Here is a 17,764-nt window from a genome sequence, read left to right as displayed (position 1 = left end):
TCTAATTTTCAATGATGGCTAATATCATTAAGAATCAAACTATGATATAGCATTCTGATGTAGTTTCGTGGAATCATTTCAAAGATGACTGATTGAAACAAGACCGAAATTATTAAATATATATATATATATATATATATTTTTTTTTTTTTTTTAAAGTAAGCTCTATGCCCAACACAGGGCTTGAACTCACAATCCCCAGAAATTAAGAGTTGCACGCTCTACTGACTGAGCCAGCCAGGCACCCCTGAAATTAAATATTTTGAGGAATCTTAAGTAACACTCCAAGTATACATTATACTCTATCCAACATGTCATAAGCATAAAATCACTTTAAGTTAGTAATTCAGAGAATCTCTCTAAATCATTGTACCTTCTTGAACTTGCTTTGTTAACAGCTGACTATCTTTTACAATCTTCCTGTACAAATCAGTAGTTTAACTTCTGATTAACTTGCTGGGATTATACTTAAAAGAAAATCCAAAGAATACATAACATGTCAAAAACACTCCAACTGTAAGCTTCCCCTTCTATCAAGATCAGTTAGTTTTTGTTAGAGCATACTAAATATCTGGTTTCCCCTCCCCGACTATTACTTCATGGGCTTGAAGGAGAGAAAACAGAAACTTTCAGTAAATACAGACAGCTTTTTATTCTAAAATAATTACATAAGGCATGGCTTAGCATCTTTAAGTCTGCAAATCACCAAATTCAAATTGCCACAAATAATCTACCACCTTAAGGTATTATAATGGATCTTTCTTTCTTTTTTTTGATGGTGGATTATTTCTCTAAGGTATGAATAATGATAATTATATAGAGATAGAAAAACTATATAAATATTGCTATGTACATATCAGAATGAAAAATAATGCTTCTCACAAATGCTCATTTGTTCAGAATTCAATCGGCTCCACTTATCTTAAATCAGGAGACCTCTACTCATCATGGATAAATAGGAGGCAGGGCTCGATGTGATTAATGGTATAGAAAAGCATAAGACTACTAAACCCAGAACATCGTTTCCTCTATAGGAAATGGTACATGCAGGGTGAGAAGAGAGATATAAATGCATCCATAATGCTCAAATACCTATCAGCAATAACATGCACAGAATAAAGTAAATCTACAGAGAAACAAATAAAACCAGCAAAACCAAACAGACTGCAAAGCCTGAGTACCTTTTCTTAAGATCATCAGTCTTCTGTCCCATGTAATTGTCAGTTCCTTCATCAAATTGAATTTGATGCACTGCTCTTGTACTAACTCTAGCTGTGGCAGATTTGGCAACTTTCATATCTGATATTATGTTACTGACACTGAAATAAGAAAAAGGTCAAGTGTATCAGAAACTGTAGCTACAGGATAGTAATAAACTTTCTTATACATGAGATTCCTATTATTTAAGTCATATTTCACTTCCACGCACTATAACAGCACAAAGCATTATGTTTAAATGAAAGATTATATGTCATATGTTAATTCACATCCCACAGACCACTAAGATTTATATTTCTTTTTGAAACACAACTTTTGAAGGTATTCCTCAGAAATGTTCATTTAAAACATAAAAGTGTCACTTTTATGGGACACTATTTTAAAAAAAGTGTCATTTATGAAAAAGTATCAGACATCTGAAGTAGTGTATCAACTTCAGTCAGTTATTTAATAATAAAATAAAATAATGAGATGAGAGGCAGAGTGAGGAGGTGTCAGCTAAAACATAAGGATAAGAGCAAAAGTGAAGGAAACAGGCCTGAAGATGATCATACTGTACATAAGACCAGAAAATTATTTAACAGGAAAAAATTAATATTCTCAGAGAAACTGTCTTATTCTTTTACTTGTTTTTAATCACGATACTGAATTTATCATTTCTTTTTCAGGGACAAGAGATCGTGTAACTTCGCGAAAGAAAAATTTAAACCATTCCATTGATCTTTGAAAGACTGCAATCTTACTTAACATGTCAGTTTAAAAAAAATTACTAATATTCCACCTATAAGAAATATTTCATGTATAAATTGATATACTGTGCACATTACTCAACAGTCACATGAAAAGAATTTATTTTGAAAAACCAGCATTACCAACAGAACTATTTGATTCACTAACCTAATTTTAGTTCTTTCTCCATCTTTCTGTGCCTTTGAGACTTCCTCATGCTGCTGGAGTTGCCTGAGCAGCTCTGACTTGGTTGTCTGCTTATCAAAAGGGAGAAAATCTGCAACAGCAGATGCCGCTGCTTCCAACTCAGGACTCACGGACTTGGTTCTAACAAAGAAAATGAAAAACAAGAAAAAAAAAAGGCATTACTTATTATGCCGTTAGTTTAGTGGAAAGTAAAATGATTCTTTTCCAGAGAAAACTTTTTTCGTCATTCAAAAAAATCCATTTCTGACAAAATCAATTATTTTTAAATATTTGGCTTTTTTTTAAGTAGGCACCACACCCAGCCTGGGGCTCAAACTCAAGACCCTGAGAGCCAGAGAGCCAAGATCAAGAGTCACATGCTCAATCCACAGAGCTACCCATGTGCCCTCGGTATTGCTTTTTTGTTTTTTGTTTTTAAGATTTTGTTTATTTATTTGACAGGAAGATACAGTGAGAGACAGAACACAGTCAGGAGTAGTGGGAGAGGGAGAAGCAGGCTTCCTGTCAAGCAAGGAGCCCGATGAAGGGCTCGATCCCAGGACGCTCAGATCATGACCTGAGCCAAAGGCAGATACCTAACGACCAAGCCACCCAGGAGCCCCGGTACTGGTTTTATATAAACTTTAAAATGTCACAAGCTGAAGTTAATGGATACTTGTTGAAGCACAATACTAACTCAGAACAACACATTAAAGTAATATATTAAAATATAAATTAAGCACAATACTAACTCAGAATATATTAAATTAAATATATATTTTATATATATTATATATTTATATAATGGTTAAAGTAGAGGGGTGAGGAAAAAAAAGAGTGGCGGTTATAGTTTACTGGATTTTTAGATGCCAATTTATTTCAGAAACTATATATATTGCAAGCCAATATTAAAGTAGCTAAATCTATTCACATATCATGATAAATCCATATGATGGAATAGTACTCAGCTCATGCGATTAACATGAATGAAACAATGAAAAGTTGGATTAAAAAAAAAGGGTGCTCTGTAATAGTCCATTTATACAACTTCTAGAACAGGCAAAATTAACCTACACTGAAAAAAATCAGCATAGTGATTGCCTCAGGACAGAAGGCTACTGACGGGAAGAAGGAAATGAGAAATGCTGTGTCTTGATAAGCTCGTGGATTTGCCAAAATCCTACAGCTAAGATGTGTATGCTTCAAAGTATGTAAATTTTACCTGGGGAAAAAAGAACCATAAATCATTATCATGATCTAGTAGGAGATGGAAAGTAGGTGAAGATATAGACAACATAAGAATGGCAAAAATATTGCTTACTGAAACTGTGTGACAGGTACAAAGGGGTTCATTACAGGATTTTATGTTTTAAACTTTCCATAAGAAAAAGCTTTAAACAAAGCTCTTCCTCAGTAAATTAGGATAAGTTAATGGAAAAATGTGCCAGACATAAAAAAACATTGTCTACATTATTACATATTAACTCACTAAGAACTGCTCTCTCAGTGAGCGGGATCCAAGTTAATGTTTTACTTTCTACATAATGATCGGTTGTTTAATATGTAAATCAAAATTCCCAAATCCCTAAGTTGCTGGATAAAGATTTAAGGACTTTACCTGAGATATGAGAACTCTAAAACCTGACTATACCAAGGAAGAAAAACAGAATAAAAAAGGGAATATTACAATTAATACTACTATTAGTTAAAAAGAAATGAGCTACTTACAAAACTGTTACCTATGAATAAGGTCTGAAATTTATCCCAAATCACTTTTCCTAAACTACTTGAGAGGTTTGTTTTCAAATTTTAATATGCATATTTGATCAGAGTGTACAAAGAATATAAACGAGTATTCATTTTCTAGAACCATGAATTTTATCACAACGGTGTTCTTTATAATCATAGTTTCTGGTTTTATAATTTGAAATGTTCTAGTTAATAAAAATTGTCAGGGAGCTTCTATCATTGAAATAAGATGATCTTTACATACTGAGATCCTTCTACCCAGATTTTTAACAAGAGAACTTGCTAAAATAACCACCTGTTCTATCCTATAACTCACACTATTTCAGGAAAACATACTTTATACCATTCTGTACTTCCTGAATTTATTTAAAATGAATTGTATGACATATACAATTTCAGAAAAGAAATTCTTGTAAGGAGTAGGATCCTGTTAAGGGGACACAAAAATTAACACAATTTTTGGCAATCTGATGACACATTTTCAATAGCCTAAGCAGCACCTGGCTAGCTCAGTCAGTTTAGTGCCCGGCTCTTGATTTTGGCTCAGTCATGATCGCAGGGTTTTGAGAAGGAGCCCCAGGGCACGCTCATTCTCTCTCACCCTCTGCCCCTCCCCAACTCGCATGAGCATGCTCTCTCACTCTCACCAGGAAAAAAAAAGTCCCAAACATATGCAAATCCTTTTACCTAGAAATTCCACCTCCAGGAGTATTAGCTAAAGAAAATAAGCAGATACATACATGTAATTTGAGGGATACTACACACTCCAAATTCAAGGCTTAAGCAGTTCTATCCCTAGTACCTGAAAGCAAATCATCTTTCAGATACCTGCATGGCTTTATGCATAACTTTATTTCAGGCCTTTTTTTTTGAGAGAGAGAGTGAGTGAGCACATGAAGGGGGTGAGAGGCAGAGGGAGGAGGAAGAGAATCTCAAGCAGGCTCCATGCTCAGTGCAGAGCCTGATGGAGAGCTCTGTCTTACAACCCCAAGGTCATGCATGACCTGAGCTGAAATCAAGAGCCAGTCGTCGCCCAGCCAACTGAGCCACTCAGGAGCCCTTATATTTCAGGCCTTTGCTTAATCATTATTCTCCCACGATCCCTTTTAAAAAATAGCCCCTCTCCAGCCTATCTTATTTTTCTTCACATTTCATCACCTGACATATTGTATGTCTATGTGATGTGAGTATATATACTCTCTCCCACCCCGACTCCCCCAATATTCCGTAAGGAGCAGAGACTTTTTTTTTTTTGATGCTGTTTTGTTCACTCCTCTCCTCCATCTCATTGGACACTGCCTGAGATATAATGACAATCTAAAGTTGTTGAATGAAGTTCATCATAGCATTATTTTATACCAATGAAAAACTAGAATAATCTAAATTTCAATTCGTGGATTCATTAATAAGTAACTGAAACCTTATTGGATGATCAGAGCAGATAGTTGCTTAGTTAAGAGAAAGTTAAAGTACGAGCTAGAAATTTTGGTTATTGCTGTACTCACCAGGGGTCTTGTTAGGTTCCACAACCCATTCAGACTCACAAGACTACCACAAACGTGTTTGGTCCAGTCTATTCAGAAAGATAAAGGACAGAACCACAGCAGACTGGCAGGGCAGCCTCATGTGTCCCTCTCAGTGGCAATCCTTGCAGCACTCATGTGGATGACACCGCACATGCCATCCAAAAGTTAGGAGACCCACATCACGCAGGTGCAGGAGCTTCTTCGCTTAGTGCCCCGTGGGAACTGGTTCTCTCTCGTAACAAGGCCACAGAGTTTCCATGGTCCCCACAACGGACATGCAGTTACAAGAGCAACTGCACAAGGAAGCCCTAGGTACATATGGTGAACCATAAGGTACCGATAGTCTCCCAAACCAGATGCGATCAATTAGGGGTCAATTTCATCATGGTAATGTTCCCTTTAGTACAACAGACATCAACAGTTATCAGGTTAACAGGTGTGGCAGATAATACTTTTAGGAAATAGAGATACCTGTATTTCTGGTGCTACAGACTCTTCCAAAACCTTGCCACATTCCCATAGAGAGAAGGACTCCATGTTCCCTCCCCTTGAAACCAGAGCAAACTGACTGCCTCGATGAACACAACGATAGAGATGATGCACAGTGACTTGCAAGCCTAGGTCATGTAAGATGACGCAGCTTTGGTTTGGCTCTCTTGAGATGTCTGTCCCTGGAACTCAACTAGGAGGTTATGGAGAGGCCTTGACTCAGTGTTCTGGCAAAAAGCCCCAAATACAGTCTTAACCAGGAGCTAGCACCAGCCACTGGTAAGTACGTGAGCGAAACTTCCCCTTGCACTGGCCCTCACTAGTGCCAAGTGGGGCCGACACAGCTACCTCCACCACGCTCTGCTCAAGCCGTGGGATGGTTTGTTGCGCCATAACACGTAACTGGAAGATTTTGGTATCTAGAAGTTGGGCGCTACTGTAACAAAAAACCTAAAATGTATGGGAAACCTTTGGGTATTAGGCAGTGGGTGGAAACAGGAAAGACCTTGAGGCAAGTATATATGAGAGACTAGGGCCTCAAAGAGACTTAGAGCCCGAGGGCCCTCAAAGCCACTGTGAGGGAGAACTTTAGGAAAATCAACATTACTGGAAGCTGCAGGAAAGGGGACTTCTCTTTAGCAACACTGTTGTTTGTAGTAACATGGAAAACAGGAAATACACCCAGGGAATTGGGTAAGCCAGTCTAAGGAGACTTTCAATGTAGAAGGTGCCTCTTGGCTTCTTAGTTGCGGATGATAAAATTCAAGAACACAGAGATGAGAAAAAACTGTACCATATAAAGGAACCAAGATTTGCTGGAATCAAAAATAAAACATTTTGGGGCACCTGGGTGGCTCAGTTGGTTAAGCAACTGCCTTCGGCTCAGGTCATGATCCTGGAGTTCCAGGATCAATTCCCACATCAGGCCCTCTGCTCATCAGGGAGCCAGCTTCTCCCTCTGCCCCTCGCCCCTTTCATGCTCTCTCTCTCTCAAATAAATAAAATCTTTAAAAATAAATAAATAAATAAATAAAACATTTTTCCTTCTTAGCTCCTCCAGGAAGGAAATGATGCTAAAATTCGGAAATGGCTTCTGATATGATCTCACTGATATGTGGAATTTAAGAAAGGCTGAGGATCATAGGGGAAGAGAGGAAAAAATGAAACAAGATGAAACCAGAGAGGGAGACAAACCATAAGAGACTCTTAATCACAGGAAACAAAACTAAGGGTTGCTGGAGGAGAGGGGATGGAGGGATGGGGTTACTGGGTGATGGATATTGGGGAGGGCATGTGTTGTAATAAGCACTGGGTATTATATTAACATTGATGAATCACAGGCCTGTACCCCTGAAACAAATAGTACATTATCTGTTAATTAATTAAATTTAAATAAAATTAAAAAAAGAAAAAAGAAATAGCTTCTGAAGAGAGATCAAATTCAGTGCAGTGTCAGGAAAACACTGTTTAATGATAAAGCCATGGGTATCAATACAAAACTCCTTGTTAAAATCTTAGATTTTTTTCCAAAGATTTTATTTTTAAGTAATCTCTGCACCCAACATGGGGCTCAAATTCACAACCCTGAGATCAAGAATTGCATGCTCAGGAAATTTGGGTGGCTCAGACAGTTAAGCACCTGCCTTCAACTCAGGTCACGATCCCAGGGTCCTGGGATTGAGCCCATATGAACCCTGCATCAGGGTCCCTGCTCAACAGGGAGCCTGCTTCTCCCTCTCCTGCTCCCTCTGCTTGTGCTCTCTCATTTTATCAAATAAATAAATAAAATCTCAAAAAAAAAATTTCATGCTTTACCAACTAAGCCAGAATTTCATGCTCTACCAATTAAGCCAGTCAGGCTCCCCAAGATCTTAGAAAGATTTAAAATGGTGCCTTAGGGAGCCTATGAACAGACAACAGAATTCTAAGAAACTAACGGGTATGGTCCCACAGGCTTGCACAGGGAGCTCAATGCAGAATAGGACTTAGGTTCTCAAACAATGCCCACAGGGAAACACAGCACCGCAGGGAAGCACCACAGGGAAACACAGCCATTAGTCAGTGACCGTGCAAACTACTAAGTCAAGGTGGTTCCCAGTGTTAACACTGGACCACTGCATTCCTTTTGATGACATATTTTTGTGAAGATGCTTTTCTGGCAGTTGCTATGATAAAAAGCAAGTACCACCCCCTCCCCTCCAATCAATATGAAACAGGAAAGTATCCAATCTTATCCAGTATGAGTCCTAGGTTATACCATAAAAACAACACAAATTCTTTCTGGCTCACTTTCTCTTGAGACACTTGCCTTTGGAACCCAGATGCCACGCAGTGAGAAAGCCCAGGCTGCACAGTCCTGCGCTAAGGTCTCAGCTAACAGCTAGCTTCAACTGTCAGAGCTATGAATGAGCAAACCTTTAACCGATTCCAGCCCCTGGACTTCCAAGTCTTCCAAGGGAGGACAGCACAGAGCAGAGATTAGCCTTTTCCACTATGTCCTGTCCAAACTGCTTGACCCACAGAAGCCATGAGCCTTAAAAATGGTTGTTTTATGCCACTAAATTTTGGAGTAATTGCTATGCAGCCACACTAACTTTATCAACAGCTGTTTAATATATAATACAAATAAAAAACTAGAATCAGGTCATACATGGAGCCATGACAGTCATCATGAATCAAAGATGATTAACCCAAATCTGTGCATCTGGGATCCCTTAAAAAAAGAAGGTGGGGAACAAAATCATTAGATACATTAAAAACAATTTTTTAATTAAGTAAACTCTATGCCCAATGTGGGGTTCAAACTCAGGGCCCCAAGATCAAGCACTACATGCTCTGCTGACTAAGCCAGCCAAGGGCTCCTAAAAGATACATTTTCATTTTATTTAAAAAAAAGATTAATTTATTTATTTTACAGAGAGAGAGCAAATGGGGGGAAGCAGAGGAAGAGGAACAAGCAGACTCCACGCTGAGCATACAGCCCGATGCGGGACTTGATCTCACAACCCCGAGATCATGACCTTAGCCAAAACTAAGAGTCTGAGACTCAATGAACCGCGCCACCTGGGAACCCCTAAAAGATAAATTTTTAAAACAAATGTATCTCATTCACCAATATTTTGTTGCAGGACCAAAGCCCTTCTTTGAACAGAAGTTCCAACATGTATCTTTTATATATGCACTGCACTATAGTACATCCTCCAAGAGTTCCGATTTTGGTTTCTTTAAAGTGGAAACTCAGATTAAGAACTTAAAAAGGCTTACAAAGCATTCTGAGTGCAGAATTTTCTTACATTTTTCTGCTTGTCTCATTCATACCTAATTGGAAAGGAATTTAAAAAAATTTTTTCTGAGTCTTTGCAAAACATTCAACTTATTTTAACCATTTCTATAATAAATAATTAAATTATATAATTGTAATAAAAAACCACAATGGGTCACAAACAGGTCTGGAAGCTTAAAAAAAAAAAACCCTCTCACTAAAGATAGATATATATATGTGCATGTGTGTGTGTCTATATCATCTAATTCTATATACTTTTACTATTTTTGTTTATTTTGTTTCTAAAAAGGAGGAGGAAGATGGGGCACCTGGCTGGTTCAGTCAGTAAAGCATCTGACTCAGTCTCAGGGTTGTGGGTTTGAAGTCCACATTGGGTACAGAGATTACTTGACAATGAATAAATAAATAGAGGAGAGGGGGTATCTATGACGGGCATGCACTGAATTAGCTTATTCTCTACCACCCAATTACGCATTCCAGGGATGGTTTTGATACAATGGGATACAATACAGAAACCAAGAAGTTTCATAAAAATATTAAGTCATTCTGGAAAGTAGAAATCTACATTAGTAGGCGCTTGGGTGGCTCAGTCATTAAGCATCTGCCTTTGGCTCAGGTCATGATCCTGAGGTCCTGGGATAGAGCCCCACATTGGGCTCCCTGCTCAGCGGGAAGCCTGCTTTTCCCTCTCCCACTCCCCCTGCTTGTGTTCCCTCTATTGCTATGTCTCTCTCTGTTAAAAATCTTTAACTAAAAAAAAATCTACATTAGCTGCTGATTCTGCTAAGAGATGTCAAAGATGGGGTTGTTTAAGCCACATACTTTATCACTATTTGAATCGATGATATCTGTGTAAGACTCACCATTATTTAAGTATCATTAAAACAAAACATTGCCATTTAAACTACAACATAATGCTAAAACATTATTAGAATCAGTGAAATAGGGGTGCCTGGGTGGCTCAGTAGTTAAGCATCTGCCTTTGGCTCAGGTCATGATCCCAGCGTCCCGGACACTGGGATCCAGCCCTATATCTGGTTCCCTGCTCAGCAGGAAGCCTGCTTCTCCCTCTTCAGCTTCCTCATGGCTATGTTCCTTCTCTTGCTATCTCTGTCATAAATAAATAAAATCTTAAAAAAAGAAAATAAAAGAATCAGTACTCTTTTCACAAGCACAAGTAATTACAATATTTTGAGGAAACCACATAAGCTGAGAGCACTGATAATTACTGGTCAAAGGAAGTCATATAAAACAGTTGTAATCAACATGCTTAAATTCTATCCTCAGTGGAATTTTTAAAATGGAAATTTCAGGGGTGCCTGGGTGGCTCAGTGGGTTAAAGCCTCTGCCTTCGGCTCAGGTCATGATCCCAGGGTCCTGGAATCGAGCCCCACATCAGGCTCTCTGCTCAGTGGGAAGCCTGCTTCCCTTCCTCTCTCTGCCTGCCTCTCTGCCTAACTGTGATCTCTGTCTGTCAAATAAATAAATAAAATCTTAAAAAAAAAAATGGAAATTTCAAACCCAGTCCTTCAGAGACATGAGGCTACCTCCAAATCAGGATATAAACAATTTGGTAATTAACAGTTTAAAGAGGCAATTAAGTTGCAGTTAATAACACTGATGAACATGTAAGAAAACATGTGGAATTCTCAATTAGATCTTGACTCTTTTCCTCTCTAAATTGTATGCAGATGTCCCCTTCCTATTTAAAGATTTTTTTTTTTCCAATTTTAAAAATTTTTAAGTAGGCCACCCCACCCCCCACCCAGAGTGGAGGCCAACACTGGGCTTGAACTCGTGACCTAGAGATCAAGACCTGAGCTGAGATCAAAAGTCAGATGCTTAACCAACTGAGCCACCCAGGCTCCCCTTAAAGATTTTATTTTATTTTTTAAAAGATTTTATTTATTTATTTGACAGAGAGAGAGTGAGAGAGGGAATATAAGCAGGGGAAGCAGGAGAGGGAGAACCAGGCTTCCCGAGGAGCAGGAAGCCTGATGTGGGGCTCAATCCCAGGACGCTGGGATCATGACCTGAGCCAAAGGCAGACACCCAGCACCTGAGCCACCGCCCCAAAGATTTTAAAGTAACCTCTAAACCCAATATGGGACTTGAACTCACAACCTCAAGATCAGGGGTCACATGCTCAACACACTGAGCCAGCCAGGTGCCTCTCCCCTTCCTATTTAAATATAGAAGGCTAACAGTATCTTTCATGTGCTACAGTCTCTGTGTTTACAGATTAAGTTTTCATGTAGCATCTCCCAGGTCCTCTAATTTCAATTTTTGTTCCTAAAAGAAAGAGTTTCAAAGATTACTTTCAATGTAATTGAAATTCAGTTCAATTTACCTCTTCTTTGGGGCATCTTCCAGAGTTTTTTGAAGCCTGCCAATTGTAGCTTCCACACTCTTGAGTTGTCTTCTGCTTGAGGGCTTTGTTGTTTGTACATTTACTGTGCTTAACTCAATTTTCATGCCCTTAATAATATCTAACAAGTCTTTTTTTGTATTCTCCTTTACACTCTCTTGGCTCTCTGTTTCTTTGGAAATCCCATGCGTTGGAGCAGACTGCTCATCTTTCTTGCTATAAATCACACTGTTAGTGCCAAAGTATCTTTGGACATTATTTTTTGTCCTAGAAAGAAGCATTAAAGAAAAAAAAAAATGAAAAATACAATCCAAAATAATAAAGCAAGGATTCAAAACACTGCTTTTACATGTTTTTAAACTTTTCTAATTCAAATCCTTCCCTTTTGTTTTTATTATTATTGTCAGCAACCGTAACAAGAACAACGTAACATTTATTAAATATATACTATGTGCTTAGTCTGGTGCAAAGTATTTATTACATTTCCTCATACCCGCAACAACTCCGTATTTCCCCCATTCTACAGATAAGGAAAATAGAAACCAGAGAAGCGAAGTGATTTACCCAAGTTCATGTAGCGCAGGGCTCACTAAGGCCTAAGATACACTGGTGAGTCACAAACGGGTTACAGGTGTGCTGAGACTGACTGATCACCTGGTCCTTGGGGTAGCTGGGTGAAGCCTGGGGCTGCTGGAGCTCCTATCTGTTGCCTCCCTCCGTTTACCTCAAAGTTTGACACAAGATCATTTTCTATGCATTCTGTGACATTTAAAAAAGGTGATAACTTTGTGATCCACCATCTGTGGTGGAAATATCACCAAGATGAAAGATTTTCATAAAAACCTTATGGGGAAAGACCACTTTCCAGGATGAACCCTCAGATACAATAGAAACTGTAAAGGCCAAGATTCGGGATAAGGAAGGAATTCCTCCTGACCAGCAGAGACTGATCTTTGTTGGCAAGCACCTGGAAGATGGACGTACTCTGTCTGACACAACATTTAAAAGGAGTCCACTCCTCATCTTTGGCTGAGACTTCATGGTGGTGCTAAGAAAAGGAAGAAGTCTTATACCACTCTCAAGAAATTCTTCTTGAGAATTCCTCATGAGGGAAAGAAGGTTAAGTTAGCTGTCCTGAAATACTATAAAGTGGAATCAGAAGTGCCCTTCAGATGGATGTGGTGCTGGAGTTTCATGGCTAGCCACTCTGACAGACATTACTGTGACAAATGCTGTCTGACCTATTGCTTCAACAAACTGGAAAACAAGTAATTGTATATGCGTTGATAAAAGACATGAACTATGGGGTGCCCGGGTGGCTCAGTGGGTTAAAGCCTCTGCCTTCAGCTCAGGTCATGATCCCAGGGTCTTGGGATGGAGTCCCACATTTGGGCTTCCTGCTCAACAGGGAGCCTGCTTCCCCCTCTCTCTGTCTCTGCCTGCCTCTCTGCCTACTTGTGATCTCTCTCTGTCAAACAAATAAATAAAATCTTAAAAAAAAAAAAAGACACGAACTAACATTTAAAAAAAAAAAAAGGATTCCACAGGCTGCCTGGGTGGCTCAGTCAGTTAAGTGTCTGCCTTTGGCTCAGGTCATGACCCCAGGGTCCTGGGATTGAGTCCCACATCAGGCTCCTTGCTGGGGAGTCCACTTCTCCCTCTGCATGCCGCTCCCCCTGCTTGTGCCCTCTCTCTGCCTTTCTCTCAAATAAGTAAAAATAAAACCTTAAAAAAAAAAGGTTGCAAAAACCGTGACAGAGTTAATAAATTGCAATTTACTATTCTCAAACCCCAAACTGACTGACTACCAAGTCCTTGTTCTTAGCATAATACTACCTCTTTAAAAGGTATAAAAATAAAGAAATTTCTTTTTTTTTTTTTTAAGATTTTACTCATTTATTTGACAGAGACGTCACAAGCAGGCAGAGAGAGGGGGGGAGGCAGGCTCCCTGCTGAGCAGAGCGCCCCGATGCGGGGCTTGATCCCAGGACCCTGAGATCATGACCTGAGCTGAAGGCAGAGGCTTAACCCACTGAGCCACCCAGGCGCCCCCAGAAATTTCTATTAATAAAGAAAAGTTACTTTCTTTAAAAAACATGTCTGAGTATTATTCTAATGTCTGGGTGTTATTCTAATCTGATCAACTTTCTCATTGAGCTACATGTCATTTAACCAATCACCATTTGTAAACTAAGCTGAAATGGAACAGTAAAAAGGATATTCAATGGCTACTTTCCGCTTTTTCATTAAATACATTTGTGAAAAAGAATGACACAAATGATTACATCTATTTCAAATTCATGCAAAAGATTTGCCAAATCTAAGTCACCCAAATATCTGATTTTATTTTGTGGTGTTAAAAACCTTTTGATACTTGATATTGACGAACTTTTTTTCTTTTTTAGAGATTCATTTATATATTTGAGAGAGAGAGCGTGTGAGCAAGAACGCAAGCACCAACAGAAGGGGCAGAGGGAGAAAGAATCCCAAGGAAGCTGAGCATGGAGCCCGATGTGAGGCTCATTCTCAGGACCCTGAGATCATGACCTGAGCTGAAACTGAGTCAGACATTTAACCAACTGCACCACCCAGGTGTCCTGATATTGAAGAAATTAAAAAGCTAGGGCACCTGGGTGGCTCAGTCAGTTAAGCATCTGCCTTCCGCTCAGGCCACGGTTCTGGGATCCAGCCCCACGTCCTCCACGTGGGGCTCCCTGCTCAGGGGAGAGCCTGCTTCTCCCTCTCCCTCTCCCCCTGCTCGTGGGTGTACTCTCTCACACTCTCTATCCCAAATAAATAAATCTTTAAAAAAAAAGAAAGAAAGAAAATATTTTTAAAAACGTAAAAAGCTAATGAATGTGTTAGATTAGAAAGGTAAAATGTACAAAAAGTCATTCATTAAATACAATGAATATCTACTCTGTGCTGGATACTATACTATGCATTGACGATAGGATACAATAGTAAATAAGAATCTCATGGTCCCTATCTTTCTGAAGCTAACAGGCTAGAACACTGTTTCTTAAACTTCAATATGCGTAAGAATTACCTAGGGGTCCCACCAAGGAATCCTTATTCAGTAGCTTTGAGGAGGGACTCAAAGTGTTTGCATTTCTAACAAATTTCCAAGTAATACTGATACTGCCCATCAGAGGACCGCGTATCTGAGGAGCTACGTGACACACGTCCTTTAATCCTTACAATTTTACAGGACAGGTTTTACTACTTCTGTTTTACATAAGCAACTGATGCTTAAAGAGGCTAAATCAGTGGTTCTTAACCTTTAGGGATCATCTGAATTACGTAGGGAGCTTATTTAAAATACATTCCTGAGATTCTTGGTTGCTAAGTTTGGTATGCTGCACAAGGACCTGCATTTAACCAAGATGCCAGGTGCTTCTGATACAACTCATCTCAAGACCGCACATCAGACCCTGGGCTACATATTATATCAAGTTCTCAAAGCTAGCCAATAGCAGTACCAGACTAGGGACCCTTTAATGAAAGAAAAAAATGGCTACTTCCAAGAATTCTGAAACAGACTATTTGATTTGCTTATAAAAATATCAAAGGCTATCAACTCGAGGCACTAAACAATTAGAATGCAAAACCAATTACATAATTAATATCTTTATAATCAGTACACAGGATCTTCATCATATCATTCAATATACGGTACGATTCAGTTTAGGAAAATATTATTTCACATGTTAAAGTTAAATATTAAAGGTATTATAACAAAGGTGGCAATCAGGAGACTCTCACATATAACCTCCCATCTTTCAATGTTTCCTTCCAAGACTACTACAGGGCCACAGAAAGTAATCTATGTTTAGTACAGGAAAATCACGTATGGGCAGTAACTCCATAACACTAAAATAATAAAACTTTGGTCATAACCTCCCACCAGGGCTTGTTTCCACTGAGAGCATTTCATCAGCACTTCAAATACAACACATCCAAAATCACCTTCAAGAGCTCCCCTCTAATACTGACTATCCATTTTTCACCCTTCTGTACTGAAGGGGCTTCTTACCATAACAGATATTTTGAATTCTAAAAACTATGACATATTTTAAAAGCTTTCTCAAAGCTGCTCCTCAATCTTCTATTAACATTAACAGTACACCTGTCTTGTAGGGTAGCCTGCTTAAATCTTTTCTCTACCTTACCCTTATTTCATGTCACATCATATCAGTTCTACCTGATTTTTCTCCTCCATCCAGCTACTTCTTCCCATCTCCATTGCTACTAACCTGCTTTGAGCTACACTTAATCATAGTGGCCCTGGCCCCAAATCGTTCTGCTTGGATTATATGCAGCAGAATTAAGTTTCCATAATGATGAGGGTTCTTAGAGAATAAACAGCAAGACGAAAGACGCATAACTACTTTTCTTGCCTGGCTAGCTCCAACCCTTGGTCCCCCTTTAGATTTTATCAGACTTCTTTTCCAGAAAGGATACCCTGAACCTCTCCTGCAATAGTTAGCTGTCCCGACTTGCTCACCCAGCCATGACTGGAATTAATAAAGCATTCTGTGCTACCCACACCATCTCAGCCTCACTCCGCTAAACTTGAATTGCATGCTTGGTGAACTATAAGCTTCGTGGTGGCAGAACTGGTGTTATTCGGGGTTTAACGCCAGTATCGGTACAGTGTAGGTACTTTAAATGTCGAATCAAAGAATAAATGGAGGCAGGAATGAGACCGTTATAGTCTTGGGGAGGGGGGGGGGAAGGTGAGACAACTTTGCTTCTGGAGCCCGGACTGAACGAGGGGAGGCGTGGCAAGAGGTAGGCGGCGCGGTGTAGAGCAGAGCGCTCGGGACAGGAGCCAACCTTGTAACCGTAGCTCTGTTTCTCACTCACGTTATGACCTTGGGCAAGTCATTTTAGCTTTCTGGGATTTCCCTTTCCTCAGCTTTAAAGCAACGGCCTCTGAGATCCCGCGGGCTGGAACATCCACCCCAGGAAGCGGAGAATGACCACCGAATGCCCCGGAGGGAGCCCGGAGGTTGCCTTAACACCCGTAAGGCCAACAGCGCCGAAATGCGGTACCTGACCGTTCCGTGCGGAGCACCGAGTAGCACAATCGTAGCCTCTGAGCCTCCAGAGTATAAAGGGAAGCGGGAGACGGGCCTTAGGGGTAGGATCGCGGAGACCCTCGGAAACATTGCCAAGAGACAAACCAAACCGGCAGCATAAACGATCAGGCCGTCCCTCTGCCAAACACGTCCCTCGCTCTCTCTTTCCGTTCTCCAGCCTGGTGCGTTCCGTCCCTTCACGTTCCGGTGGGCAACAGGGGCCGGTAACTGAGTTCCGGGCTCGTCCGCGGCCGGGCCCCGTCAGCCGCGTACCGACGGTGCTAGTGTCCTAGGTGGAGTGGATGCCTGAGTTCAGCTAAGATGCGCTGGTTCAGGCATCAGGACCCGCACGGGAGAGGAAGAGAGTGGAAGGAGTGATCTAGTGTGCAATACTACTTTGGGGGGCGGGGAAGAGGCGGAGAACTGACCCTACTGGGCGGCGTCTGGGGGAGAAGATGCACAGCGTTCATCACATTCTCAGAATGGTCCGTGGCCACAATGTTACAAAAGAAAAATTACCCTAGAACGTAGAAATTAGTATTTCTTTTCAGTCTCTGTTCTTGATGTAGCGTCAAAACATGAGACATGTATGTTTCTTCGCCCGCCCCCCACCCCGAAATTGTTTCAGAGAGAAAAATCTGCAAGAGAAAGGCGTGGTTTCTTCCTGCCCTTGAGGAAGGCAGTGAAGGATGAATGAGGGGTGGCCAAACCTCGAAGTGCTTGAGCATAAACCCCGGGGAGAAGGCCGGCTGATAAATCACATGCGAACCTCTGGACTGGACTTGCATGGTGGCCGCTGAAGGCTGACATCAATTTTCCCCCTACCATTTCAAGAGACAATCAAGATAGGTGGCGAGTTTTTTGTAAACGGAAATACAGAAAAGCGTATGAGTCATAAACATGTTGAGGAAAATGTGCTTCATGAATTAGTAGGGACTGAAATTTACTCTTTCTTCCTTCCTTTCTTCTTCTTTTTTAAAATTTTAAAATAGATTTTTGAAAGATTTATTTATTTATTTTAGAAAGACTGAAAGAGAGTACAAGCAGAGGGAGAGAATGTCCAAGCTGACTCCTGCTGAGTGCACAGCCAGAGGTGGGCCGCCATCCCAGGACCTATGAGATCAGGACCTGA

General features: G+C 40.2%; 1 protein-coding gene and 1 pseudogene across 2 annotated transcripts in view; one reads left to right on the top strand and one right to left on the bottom strand.

The window, feature by feature from the left end:
• LOC308339386 (small ribosomal subunit protein mS31-like) overlaps positions 1–16,890 on the bottom strand; it is a 31,953-nt gene extending 15,063 nt beyond the window's left edge. The window contains exons 1-4 of the mRNA XM_080797989.1: positions 16,607–16,890; positions 11,531–11,815; positions 2,116–2,274; positions 1,182–1,319 (exon numbers count right to left, since the gene is read on the bottom strand). Of these exons, the coding sequence (XP_080654115.1) occupies positions 1,182–1,319; positions 2,116–2,274; positions 11,531–11,815; positions 16,607–16,722 (698 nt within the window). The 5' untranslated portion in view covers positions 16,723–16,890. The remainder of the gene's footprint in view (positions 1–1,181; positions 1,320–2,115; positions 2,275–11,530; positions 11,816–16,606) is intronic.
• On the top strand, positions 11,998–12,820 carry LOC308339805 (ubiquitin-ribosomal protein eS31 fusion protein-like; annotated as a pseudogene). Its single transcript has 2 exons — positions 11,998–12,018; positions 12,378–12,820. The product of its transcript is annotated as a ubiquitin-ribosomal protein eS31 fusion protein-like (transcript).
• Positions 16,891–17,764: the final 874 nt, after the last annotated feature.

Source organism: Martes martes, assembly GCF_963455335.1.
Source record: "Martes martes genome assembly, chromosome: 3".
NCBI lineage: Eukaryota > Metazoa > Chordata > Mammalia > Carnivora > Mustelidae > Martes > Martes martes.
Note: the sequence above shows the minus strand (reverse complement) of the source record. Positions and strands in the feature narration are given on the sequence as shown.